This window comes from Panthera tigris, chromosome B1, assembly GCF_018350195.1.
Source record: "Panthera tigris isolate Pti1 chromosome B1, P.tigris_Pti1_mat1.1, whole genome shotgun sequence".
Taxonomy (NCBI): domain Eukaryota; kingdom Metazoa; phylum Chordata; class Mammalia; order Carnivora; family Felidae; genus Panthera; species Panthera tigris.
In genome coordinates, this window is record NC_056663.1 from 169062267 (window position 1) to 169075651 (window position 13385).

Consider the following 13385-nt stretch of genomic DNA (forward strand, 5'->3'; position numbering starts at 1 on the left):
AAGGAAAGCAAGCAAGCAAGCAAGCAAGCCCGTATGTAGACTTCTGCTACTTTTTATCTGCAGTTCCCTCCTCTGTGGAACTCTGCCTTGTAATTTCTAGCTACCTCAGCCTCAGTGAACTCTAGTTTCTGCCTTCTCAACCCAATGAGACTATTATCTCCCACCTTCCTCCCACTATTCCAAATGTGTCTTCAAGCAAAAAAATGAGAGAGATCATACAGCTCAACTCATTTGCTTCCCTTCTCTCAGGGATCATCCTATTGCAGTCCTTTGTCCAAAGTTTGAAAACACTGTTTCATAAATTTGGTCCAGAGTTTTAGTTGTTTACAGCAAAAGACTAAGTCCAGTCCCCATTAGTCCCTCATGACTGGAACCTGAAGTTCCTTATGAAATGTTTTACAACTCGAATTTTTTACTCAAATTATACTAGCTATTATTCCAGGTCTGTCCACAGATAATCTACCAGTCTTTTAAACCCCTGAATATACTGCAGACTAGGGACACTTCAGGGGCAGCCGGGTGGCTCAGCTGGTTAAGCATCCGAGTTTGGCTCAGGTCATCATCTCACACAGTTCATGGGTTTGAGCCCCGCGTCGGGCTCTGTGCTGACAGCTTGGAGCCTGGAGCCTGCTTCAGATTGTGTCTCCCTCTCTCTCTGCCCCTCCCCTGTTTGTACTGTCTCTCTCTCAAAAAAATAAATAACAATTTAAAAATTAAAAAAAATATTTTTTGAATCCTAGATAAAAAAAAATGATCTTCAATTTTTTAAATAACAACTAATACTGAAACTAATACTCTGTACATACCCTCTTGCCCTATGTACCAATATTTTTATATTTCAGTATTTTTATGTTCAGATAGGCGTTCAACATTAGATACTGTGTTATGTATCTCTCCCCATTCTCTCCCCCAACTCCATACCACAACTGAGTGGAAAAATATTTTAAAGATAGTAGCTATTAAGTGTCTCATGAGTCTGAAATTTAATTCAAGGGAAAGATTGCTAGTACTAATAGTAAATGTCTTCTTTCCTTGCTTTTACAAAGGGTGTTAATTCACTTGACAGTGATGAGTTCTCAGGTTCAATTTTTAACTCAGATCGCTCTCCCTGCTCTCTACCATTTTATTATTACTTTTAACTTTGTCTAAAATATTGTTATTATACCTGTGTCTCTTACCATAAATTCTCCCAAATCTGTTCCTACAAAACAGGAGTATAAACAAATAAATGCTAACAAGGTATTCTCTTAATACACCACATTCTTTAAAATGTGAAAAGCAACATAAGTAGAAATGTTTACGATGTTCTTAAAAAAGACTTAGGTTTGTAGTAGTCAAAATCCTGAAAGTCGAAGGGGATTTAAAAAGGTATTCTAATTTTATAAAAATCTTTCTTCATTTACAAATTCAAAGAAAGGAATTTAAAATACCAGTCTAATGTAAAATGGTTTTAATTCATCAATCACATGTGAATCTTTTATATCTTTATTCAAAAAACTTAAATTGGCTCTTATCGTCATAAGAACTCATATTCAGAGACCAAATTTCTACCTAATGGTAAGAAGCTCTTGTACAAAAGCCTCTGCTCAAACACTTAGTGACCGATAATCTTATACGTCATATTCCATTGTTGTAAGTTCTTAAAGCAGAACAACCTGCTTTAAAATACTGTGACCATTTTTCTATGTATTTCATCGTTCAAAAGTAAAAAAATTTTCATTTTATTCCTCATGCCAACTATAGGAATCATTCTATTTTTAAATAAGTCAGCTTTTAGACAAAAGGCTTAAAAATTACTTTAAAACTAGTAAGGAAAAAGCTTTCACCCCTCACCTGATTACAAGTATCAGATAAAGAATGTATAGCTTCAGAGAACATACTTGCGGAACCCGTATAAATCCAGGCAAGAAATTTAAAGAAGCAATTTAATCCATTGCTAGAAGAGAAAGACAAAACAATTTAGCATAGGTTTTGATACAAATTTCCACCAAAAATTTATGTAATTGACTATACATACCTCTATACTAGATTCTGTTCAAAGTAAATTAAAAAGAATCTCTAGTCTTCAAAGAACTTCTTATATTTTAGGTAACAAGAGTGCAAATTTGAAAAACACAGGTTATGGTATCATTACTCAAATGAAGAAACATGATACGTGTAAAACAAATTACTTAAGTGTATTTTGAAAACTGATGAGAGTGTTTTATATTTTGACAAAATAAAGTTACAAAGGAAATTAAGTGTCTTCGGCGGGTTAAAGAAGATATGCACTTGATATTGTCTGGCAGACCAGTGTCAAAACCAAGACTTTGATGAAAGTCTGTTTTATCAAGCAGGCAGATGCCAGAGACGAAGACGAATCTAAACCAAGCAGTCTCAAGGTCATACCAGAAGATAACAGATGCTAAAAATAATCATGGTTAGCTCTGAGGAAGCTGGCTGGTCAGATTCCAACAATAATGACTGGGACGGCTTATCTCGGGCACTATACTAGTCACTATGTTTCATTATAACGCTATTATTATATAAATATTAACATCTTCATTCTATAAATAACAAACTATAGGTCCCCTTCCAGCTACCCTTTCCCCTCTTCCACTTCAGATAATTTCTTGAAAGAGTTATATGTGCTATCGCTGTCTCAGTTTTCTATACTCTGCATTAAATCTTCAAGCCATTTAAAGATGGCTTATGTCTCGGATACCTCATTAGATTATTCTTATCAACACCACAACTGTTTCTTATTATTAAATCTCTGAAAACATTTTAGTATTTTCCTTAATCTCACAGAAGCGTATGGCACTACTTTCTTAAAATGCTGTCTTCCCTTGGCTTCCATGGTATGCTGGTTTCTTCCTAGTTCCTGGTTTGCTTTCCTTTCTCTTCCTCAGTCTCCTCTGCAGGCTCTTTTCCTCCACCCATTTCACAGATGTTAGCATTCTTCAAGGTTTCCTCCTAAGAGGTTTTTCTTCCACATTCTCCAAGTGATCTTAACTACTCCTATGGCATTAATTATTATTTCTATATTAGTAACTCTCTAAATCCCTAATCCAGCTCTCCTCTGTGACCTTCAGGCCAATATATATTAACAATAATTATTAAATACCTATTAGGTACCAGGTATTATGCTAAGCAGTTTATATACATTACATACATTCTTCCGAGGAAGAAAGACTTCATTGCTAACCCTGCTTTACTAATGAAAAGAATTAATGCTACTGCACTTAGTGCATCACCATCTCTTCTCTATATGATTGTAAATGACTTCCTCCAGTCCAGCTCCTCTCCAATCCTTCAAGATGAGAATTATGTATTGTATCTTTGAATTTCAAGACCCTACCACAATTCCTGAGATGCCATATATATATATATATATATATATATATATATATATATATATATACATGTGTGTGTGTGTATATATGTGTGTATATATATGTATATATATTAGAAATAAAATAACAAATGAAGTATGGAATTAAACTTTTTAAACATCCTAAGATAGATTAATCAGCAAAAGAAAAAAAAATAACAATAGGAATCAATTAGACAGAAAGAAAAAGAAGAGGCACAAATATCAATTATGTTCTTCTGAGGTAAGTGAAAAAACAAGAGTGCAGATATTCTTCTGTAGTTACAACCCATGCTGGTTTAGTTATTCAAAAAATGATCTTGGCCAATTCACCATTTTTTCTTCCAGAGACACAGAGAGTGAGCGAGCGAGCACAAGAAGGGGAGAGGGGCAGGAGAAAGAGAATCTCAAGCAGGCTCCAAGCTCAGTACAGAGCTGACTCAGGGTTGATCTCACAACCCTGAGATCATGACCTGAGCTGAAATCAAAAGTCCCATGTTCAACTAACTGAGCCACCCCAGGTGCACATAATTCACCTTAAAAAAAAAAAAAAAAAAAAAAAATTCTATCAACCCCAATGAAAATAAGAGAATTTTCAATGTTTTTATTTATTTTTGAGAGACATAGAAAACACATGCAGAAGCAGAAAAGGGGCAGAGAGAGAGGGAGACAAAGGATCCAAAGTGGGCTCTGCTCTGACATTAGACAGCCCGATGCAGAGCTCAAACTCATAAACCGTGAGATCATGACCCGAGCTAAAGTTGGAGGATTAACCGACTGAGCCACCCAGGAGCCCCCAAAATAAGAGGATTTTCAGAGAGCAACTGTTCTTAGATTTTAATCACACCAAAAATAGACACAGTACAAGCACAGGTATCTATGTGGACTCTTCCTTCATCACTTTACTGACAATAATTAACAAAGACTCATTCAACTTCCTTCTAGAACAACATAAACTTTTGGGATGCTTGGGTGGCTCAGTCGGTTAAGCATCGGACTCTTGGTTTTGGCTCAGGTCATGATCTCACGGTTTGTGAATTCGAGCCCCACATCGGGCTCTGAGCTGATAGCACGGAGCCTGCTTGGGATTCTGTCTCCCTCTCTCTCGGCCCCTCTCCAGCTCTCTCTCTGTCTCTCTCAAAATAAATAAACTTAAAAAACAAAAGTATTAAAATGATATAAACTTCTAACTACCTAGATATTAAGTAATAAATGTTTATATTCATGGATATACACATTAAAAATAACATGTTTCTATTTCAAATGGCTTATTTTTCAGTACTTACATGCAAATGGCAACCATCACCACTTTTCCTGGCCCTTTAAAAAAAACTGATGTCGTTCTGGACCGTGGCTATAAAAAAGAACCAAACAAATAAATCTCTAAAATTTCCCAGGGAAGCAGTTTAATGCTTATAAGTGACTCTGACACACCAGAAAAACATCTGTTCTTTCAAAACCTCTAAACAACTAGATTGATTGATTGATTGATCTCCAGAATTTCCTCTTCGAAAAGTGAGAAGATGGAAATTGAGAATGCCTATGGTCTTTTTCCAAAACCATAAATGTTTATTTTGCTTCCTTGTAAGTAATTTCCTATCGCCAGAAAAGATCTGAGTTGGTTACACAGAAACTAGGGATAAAGTGATAAAAATGTACTGAACTAAAACTGATACACTCTAAAATTTTCCCATTTCCCAATTTCCCATTTTCCATTTTCCCATTTCTTAACTTTTAAACAAGGAACAGCCAAAGCCAAGTTTCCTTCTCTAATTTAACTCCTTACTGCTCTCTAAACACCAAAGACCTCGAGTGATAATAAGTTTAATTCCTAAACAGACCAAAACAAAAGAAATAAACCAAGTAAAGAAAAATATTTTTCTTGAGTTAACTGTAGTTTTACTCTTCCTTCAATGTATACTTTCTGTGTTTTTTCTCTTGCTCTTTCCTCTCCCTGGAATGTTATCGTCATCTTCCAACACAATCTGTCCAGGTTTTACTCATCCTCTTCCATGTTACGCCAGGTGGCACTTTTCTACGTAAAGCCTTCCTTGGTCAGTCACAGAGAATAAATATTCATTCTGCTGCACATTTATTATTAAAATTCAATTCAATTTAATTTCTATTAAAGTACTGCATATATTCCGCCTTATGGCATTTATTCAAGAAATTTTTATCGTGCAACTACTACATGCCTGGCACAATTCTGATGCTGGGACCTGACAGTAAACAAAACAAGAGTCCCTGCTTTCACTGATCTCCCAGTCTAGTCCAGAAAGATAGAGAATAAATCCATAAACAAATATATACCAGAAAATAATGAATAAAATAAGGAAGATAAAACAGAATGGAGAGGAACACGTATGGGAGGGGGAGGGTATATGTGGGAAGATTTATTTTAACTAGAGTAGGAAAGAGGTTCAAGGATGATAAGGAAGCAACCATGAAAAAATCTGGAAGAACAGTTTCAGACAGAGTATACAGCATATTTAAAGGCTGGAAGAGAAGCACAAAATAAGGTTGGTGTGGCTAAGAACATAGAGAGCAAGGAAAATGGTAGGGGTTGAGGACGGAGAAGGAAGCAGGGGCCATATCCCATCGGATTTTGGAGAATATGGTAAGGAGTATAAATTTTATTCTAATGGCAAAAAGAAGGCACTGTATGATTTTATACAGATACTTGACATAGTCTCATTTATGTTTTACAAAGATAGAGTTTATAATGTAGAGACTAAATTATGGAGACAAAAGCATAGTGGAGAGAACAATTAGGAGGATACTCCAGGTAAAAGATAGTGATAGTTTAGACTAAGGTTTCAATAAGAGACATGGGGAGAAGCAGTTATACTAGGTGTCTATTTTGAAGAAAATGCCAGTCAGATCTGCTGATGGGATTTAAGTATAAAAGGGTCTATAATAAATGTCTAACATTTGGATATTGAGTAAAAAAGCAGTTTTGTTGCAGAAGAGATAAAGAGGAGGTATTCATGAAATTAGAAGGAAAACCAGGTGAAAGACTGTCTTGGGCTCCTAGAAAACAAGGTGTTCCAAGGAAACAGAATACTGCTGGTGGTGGTAGGCACTTGAATACTTCTCCTCTGATTTCCAGAGGACAGATACTCACACCCCCGCTGATACTGTGGCCTCTTGCATTTAGCCAGTCCGTCCCCGCTCCCCAGTGGCCCTCTGGAGGTTGACTAAGTTTAGCGAGGTAAGTTTGGGAGAGAATGCTGGGCATGCTTATTAACTCCCTCCTTTATTTTGGGATGTGGTACACATTCTCTTCTGTTCTTTCATGGCTACGTATCTGGGTAAGATGGGTAGAACTGTCTACAATTTACTGGGTAAGTCTAAATAAGAAGAGTCTCTAAGATCTCATACGCTGGCTCAGAACTCTGAGAAACAGCTGAGGAAAACAAATGAGTAAAATTTTAGGTTGTTACTGGGATCATGCCACGTGAGAGTCAGTTCTTGGTAAGTCACCACAGCTTATGGCAGTTTTGTCCCCTAGCAGCAGACTACAATGGTTTTGCAATTAGAAACAGCCCTCACTGAAGGTGCAGGTCCTGTAAGACAGGGTGCTGCAGCTTAAATGTGACTTCTATAGAGGCACCTTGGCTTGGTATTGCCATTTCAGGCATGAGGGGAGAAAAATGCCTTTTTTAACTTGTTCATACTCTTACAGTGTTTTGCAGTCAGGTCTGCAGACCAGGATTTTACACAGCACCTCCTAAGTTTCCTATGGACCACAGAACACAAGAGGGAGCTTCTAGATTTAAAGTGTTAGGGTCAGGTCTTGACAATGTGCAATTAGATGCCCCAAATTTTGTTTTGAACTGCCTGCAGGACTAAGATAAGGAACTAGGCAGGGAGAAACCCTATTCACATGACTTCAACTTGAACTTAGATATGCAAACTATAAATTCTGACCATGGCTCTAGATTTCCGAGTTCTATCACTTACTGATAAATAGAAACCACAGTATGTCTGTCTTATTACAATGAGAATGTGCCGCACGCATCCTTTGGCTGAAGAGAGAGAGAGAAAAAAAACCTCCATGAAATTATTTTAGGAATAGTAAAAATGTATAGAAATAAATGCAAAGATGCTGCTTAAGATGGTGGAAGATGAGAAATATTTCTTTGGAAGAAAGGTTTAAGGACTTTGGGGATAAATAAGATAAAGAAAGAAAATGATATCTTTAAAATCAGAATAGAATATTAAAGAATAACAGATTCGCTGAGCTCAAACTGTTCTGATAAAAAAGACTTTAGAAAAGATGATTATGTGTTAGTTGTCACTAGATCAGAAATAGTGACGAAGTCCAAGGAAAAGCAAGAGATCCACAAGGAGCCAAGATTCACAAGCCACTTGGGAAGTATCCTGTTAAAGTTACCAATAAATTCCATAATGAAAGCAATGGGAGAACCATCCCTAGAAATCAGAATGGCCACCATGCTGGGAACTACTGAAACTGGAAGATGGGTACATCAAATATCTATTTTTTTCTACTTTTGCATATATTTGAAAATTTTCATTACAAACAATTGTTTTTAAAAATATTGGAACAGAACCAAAATTTGGCAATATTTCAAAAAAAGACTACCAACAAAATCAGCAAAAAATACTCAAAGCACTACTGATGTATTTCAAGGTTATAACGGCAAGAGGAGATAAAGGTACTTCTGATGGTCTAAAGGACTAGAAGAAGAAATTCACAGAATTAGAATTCTAAGGGAAGGCACAAGAAAGTAGAAACATATTAAAGGAGAAATATATTAAAGTAACAATGAGAGGGGCACCTGGGTAGCTCAGATGGTTAAGCGTCTGACTCTTGGTTTTGGTTCAGTCATCATCTCACAGATTTGTCAGTTCAAGCCCCACGTCGAGCTCCATGCTGACAGCACAGAACCCACCAGGGATTCTCTCTTTCCCTTCTCTCCACCTCTCCTCAGCTTGTGCTCTCTCTCTCTCGAAATAAATAAAAATTTTTTTTAATGTTTATTTTTGAGAGAGACAGAGACAGAGCACGAGCAGGTGAGGGGCAGAGACATAGACACAGAATCTGACGCAGGCTCCAGGCTCTGAGCGGTCAGCACAGAGCCCAATACGGGGCTCAAACTCACGAGCCTTGCGATCATGACCTTAACCAACTGAGCTACCAAGGCGTCCCTAAATAAGACTTTTAGATAGATAGATAGATAGATAGATAGATAGATAGATAGATAGATAAAAACTTTTTAAAAAATAAAGGGATAACGACAAATTAGATATCAGATAGATAGTGTTCTGAGGAGAGAATGCTTTTGGCAGACTCAGAAGATAGTAAGTTCATATATATCAATCACTACTGGAATTTCCTAAGACAAAGAAAAATACCATAGAAAAACAAGTGTCTCGATCTGGGGAGAAAAAAAAACAAGTAAAAGTAAAGAAGGTATTTAATTCCAGCAAATAGGACTAGCCCCATATATTTCGGAGAAGGAAAGCAACCATCTTCAGTAGGAGAGTGAATGTTCCTTACAGGAATATGGAACAGTAAAGGGAAATTAAATACTAAGGTGTTATCCTATTACTACAAAAAGGGGTGTAACAGAAAGAAATTCTATTCAAATCCTGGAACATTTCAGGGTTGACGACTATTAATCTTCAAAGGCCTCTAGTGACACAGATTTCAGAAGTCAATAGCTACTATTCAAAAATCTGGTGACAATGACCCTCCATGTGAAACAGATACAACAGTAGGAACAGACCTTCCCAGGGAGCAGGTCTCACCAGCCTCACAGGAATGGGCAGTGGCAGCAGCTACCACAGCACGGAAGTGAAAAGGCTGGCTCATAAGGCATACCAAGGCTCTATCACTGGGATGCCAGAAGCACAAAACTCAAAGGGGAAATGGAAATTAAAGAGTTTTGGATATAATGAATGGAAAAGAAAAGAATATCAAGTAAAATATGACTAGAGTCTTCATCACTGCCAACTTAAATTTTGCCAAAAGGGAGCAATGTCTCAAATGTAACTCAGAAAAAAGGAGACAGTTTACATGGCGGGTCTTTTCTCCAGATAGGACACTGACTTCTTCACGGGAGATACCTCCCAATTAGGTTTAAATGCAAAGCTGACTCTGGACATGACTACCTGGTATTTCGGAGGTTGTGGGGACTTTGCTAAGAGCCATTTCAGTGGAGTGGTGGGAATCAAAGCCCAAATGAAGAGAATTCAGAAGAGAATAAGAGGTAGGATAATAAAGGTAAACTTTCTATACTGGTCCCAATAGTAATCCTTCTAGTAGGAAGTATTCTGGCACACAAGTAGGTAAGTCAGTAAATCTGGTGATGGAAAGTGAGGTACTTTTATCCGATTACATCCTTTTCTTTTTTTTTTTTTTTTTAAATTTTTTAAAATGTTTTTATTTATTTTTGAGACAGAGAGAGACAGAGCATGAGCAGGGGAGGGGCAGAGAGAGAGAGAGAGACAGAATCGGAAGCAGGCTCCAGGCTCTGAGCTGTCAGCACAGAGCCAGACGCGGGGCTCGAACTCACAGAGTATGAGATCATGACCTGAGCTGAAGTCGGACGCTCAACCGACTGAGCCACCCAGGCGCCCCACATCTATTTTTTTCAATGAAATATGAAGCAAGGACATCAGCTGAAGAGTAAGGCTATAGGAAGTTTGGGAAGAGAGGAAAAGTATGGAATAGCTATCTCACAGAGTAAAGACAATGAATGTCCTCTGCAAGTTTAGTAAAACTGTCAATATATCCACTGATTTTATTTTTATTAATTTTTTTAATTTTTTTTTTAACATTTATTTATTTTTGAGACAGAGAGAGCATGAAACAGGGGAGGGTCAGAGAAAGAGGGAGACACAGAATCTGAAACAGGCTCCAGGCTCTGAGCTGTCAGCACAGAGCCCAACACGGGGCTCGAACCCACGGACCGCGAGATCATGACCTGAGCCGAAGTCGGACGCTTAACCGACTGAGCCACCCAGGTGCCCCCACTGATTTTATATATACATATAATAAGAAAGAACAATCAGTGGCTGTGAAATGTTCTCCTCCAAGGGCTGAACATTTTGGGTACAAGCAGAGAAGTGGCAGTTTGAATATTTAATCAGGGTTAGGAGTAAGAGAGAGGATAAAGAAAATTAAAGGTGTACGTGAGAGTTAAACTTTGCTAAAAACCTAAGAAAACAGTCTTCTCCGTCACCTACAATCTATACACTTATGGTTTATAACACTATTATGAATTTAAAAAGAACATATGTCCCAAGTTTTTAAATTTTTTTTAATGTTTATTTTTGATAGAGAGCACGTGAGAGAGGGGGAGGGGCAGAGAGACAGAGGGAGACACAGAATCTGAGGCAGGCTCCAGGCTTTGAGCTGTCAGCACAGAACCCGCAGCAGGACTTGAACTCATAAACCCGAGATAATGACTGGAGCCGATGTCAGACACCTAACTGACTGAGCCACCTAGGCGCCCCCCTCCCAGTCTTTTTAATTTTAAAAAAACCACACAGAAGCAAACAGACTATTTCAGTAAGTTACAATGTGCTCAGGAAAATCTTGAATTATGATCAGATATGCTAGATTTTCACAAAAGACTGACACTAACACTTCACCGTGCAAAATATATACACATAATAGCAGAAAGATAACCTTACCTTAGTGTTTCCCAGGAAGTCTCTATATTCTCTTAATATTTTTTGGTTTCTAAATAGCCCTTTAAAAGAAAAGAATCACAAAATACATTTAGCTCATACATATTCTTATCAGTCATATTTTAGGTTAGCACAATTATTCTCTTTAAGACTATGTTAAATATATTCCACAGGCTAACGGCCAAATACAAAATGGGCAGAGGACTCTTCTTTCTCCAAAGAAGATATACAAATGGCCAACAAGCACATTAAATGGCCAACATATCACACTAATTATCAGAAAAATGCAAATTAAGACCACAATGAGGTATCACCTCACAGCCATCAGAATGGCCATTATCTAAAAGCAAAATGAAACAAAACCCAAAAACAAGTGTTGGCGAGGATATGGAGAAACTGAAAACCTTGTGCATGCTGGTAGGACTGTAATATGGTGTAACCACCATGGAAAACAATATGGAGGGTTCCTCAAAAAAATTAAAAACTACCATATGATCTAGCAATCCCACTTCTGGGTATACACCCAAAAAATAAATAAAAAAGCAGGTCTCAAAGAGATATTTACATACCCATATTCAGAGCATCACTACTCAGAATAGCCAAGAAGTGAAAGCAACCAAAATGTCAATGGACAGATGAATGGATAAACAAAAGGTGGCATATACATACAATGAAATATTATTCACGCTTAAAAAGGAAGGACATCCTGTCACATGGACGAACACTGAGACAGTATGCTAAGTGAAATAATTCAGTCAAAAATACAAATATTGTATGATTCTATTTACCTGAGATATCTACAGTAGTCAAATTCATAGAACCACAAAGTAGAATAGTGGTTACCAAGGGCTACAGGTACGAAGAAAGGGCCATTGCTTAACAGGTATAGTTCTAGTTTTACATGATGAAAAAGTTCTGGGAAATAATTTCTAGAGATTTGTTTCAGAACAATGCAAAGATACTTAACACTCTGTTAAAATGATAAATTTTGTTGTGTTTTTTGTGGGAAGAAATCTGGCTTTACAATGAGAGAAAGGCACTTTGATATTAAGATTCTGTTCTCGGGGCGCCTGGGTGGCTTGGTCGGTTAAGCGTCCGACTTCAGCTCAGGTCACGATCTCGCGGTCCGTGAGTTCGAGCCCCGCGTCAGGCTCTGTGCTGACAGCTCAGAGCCTGGAGTCTGTTTCGGATTCTGTGTCTCCCTCTCTCTCTGCCCCTCCCCTGTTCATGCTCTGTCTCTCTCTGTCTCAAAAATAAACGTTAAAAAAAAAAAAAAATTAAAAAAAAAAAAAGATTCTGTTCTCAATATTACCTGAAAATGAGTTACTTAAGCTTGATAGAAGAACCAATTCCTCATTTCTTAGCCCAACGTTTAAAAACACAAGAACAAACTTCTATTACTATCTTTTCTCAAATTGTGAACTTTATATATTTCCTTTAATGTATGTACAAGCTACTTATGGTATCATTATTTTAAAAGCAAAAGACTAAAAATGACCTATGGGGAAATAACTGAATAAACTATGGTATACCCCCCAAAATGGGAGTATTATAAAAGGAATGAAAAAAATGTCTCTATTTACTACTATAGAATGGTCCTTAGGACATAGTGTCAAACAAAAAAGCCAAGAACAGAAAATATACCTTATTTAGCAAAAGGGGTCTGAGGGGGTAATACCAGTGTATATGCTATTTCTATTTCTCTTTTAATAGTATTGTACTATTTGTGTTTTAGAACTTTTTTTTATTTAAGTTCATCTATTTATTTTGAGGGAGACAGTGTATATGAGGGGCAGAGAGACAGAGAGAGAGAGAGAGAGAGAGAGAGAGAGAGAGAGAGAGGGAGGGAGGGAGGGAGGGAGGGAGGGAGAGAGGGAGGGAGAGAGAGAGAGAGACAGAGACAGAGACAGAGAATTCCAAGCAGGCTCCACGGGGCTCAATCTCATAAACCATGAGATCACGCATGGCCTGAACCAAAATCAAGAGTTGGACACTTGGGGTGCCTGGATGACTCAGTTGGTTGAGCATCCGACATCAGCTCAGGTCACGATCTCATAGTTCGTGAGTTTGAGCCCTGTGTCGGGCTCTGTGCTGACAGCTCAGGGCCTGGAGCCTGCTTCAGATTCTGTGTCTCCTTCTCTTTCTGCTCCTCCCCTGCTCACTCACACTCTGTCTCTCTCTCAAAAATAAATAAAGATTAAAAAAAAAATTAAAAAAAAGAGTTGGGCACTTAACCGACTGAGGCACTCAGGCGCCCCTATATGCTATTTCATAATATATTTTTTTAATGGAATAAATAACCTCAAAACTAATTTTTTAAATGGTTACTGATACAAGAGGGAGAACAGGGTGGAGAGGATAGGAGTAGAAG

The 13385-nt window shown here is 37.6% G+C and overlaps 1 protein-coding gene across 1 annotated transcript in view; it reads right to left on the minus strand.

The window, feature by feature from the left end:
* Positions 1 to 13385, minus strand: part of SLC30A9 (solute carrier family 30 member 9) — an 85754-nt gene that overhangs the window by 30877 nt on the left and 41492 nt on the right. The window contains exons 7-9 of the mRNA XM_042984618.1: positions 11018 to 11076; positions 4639 to 4706; positions 1834 to 1936 (exon numbers count right to left, since the gene is read on the minus strand). Coding sequence (XP_042840552.1) covers positions 1834 to 1936; positions 4639 to 4706; positions 11018 to 11076 — 230 coding nt within the window. The remainder of the gene's footprint in view (positions 1 to 1833; positions 1937 to 4638; positions 4707 to 11017; positions 11077 to 13385) is intronic.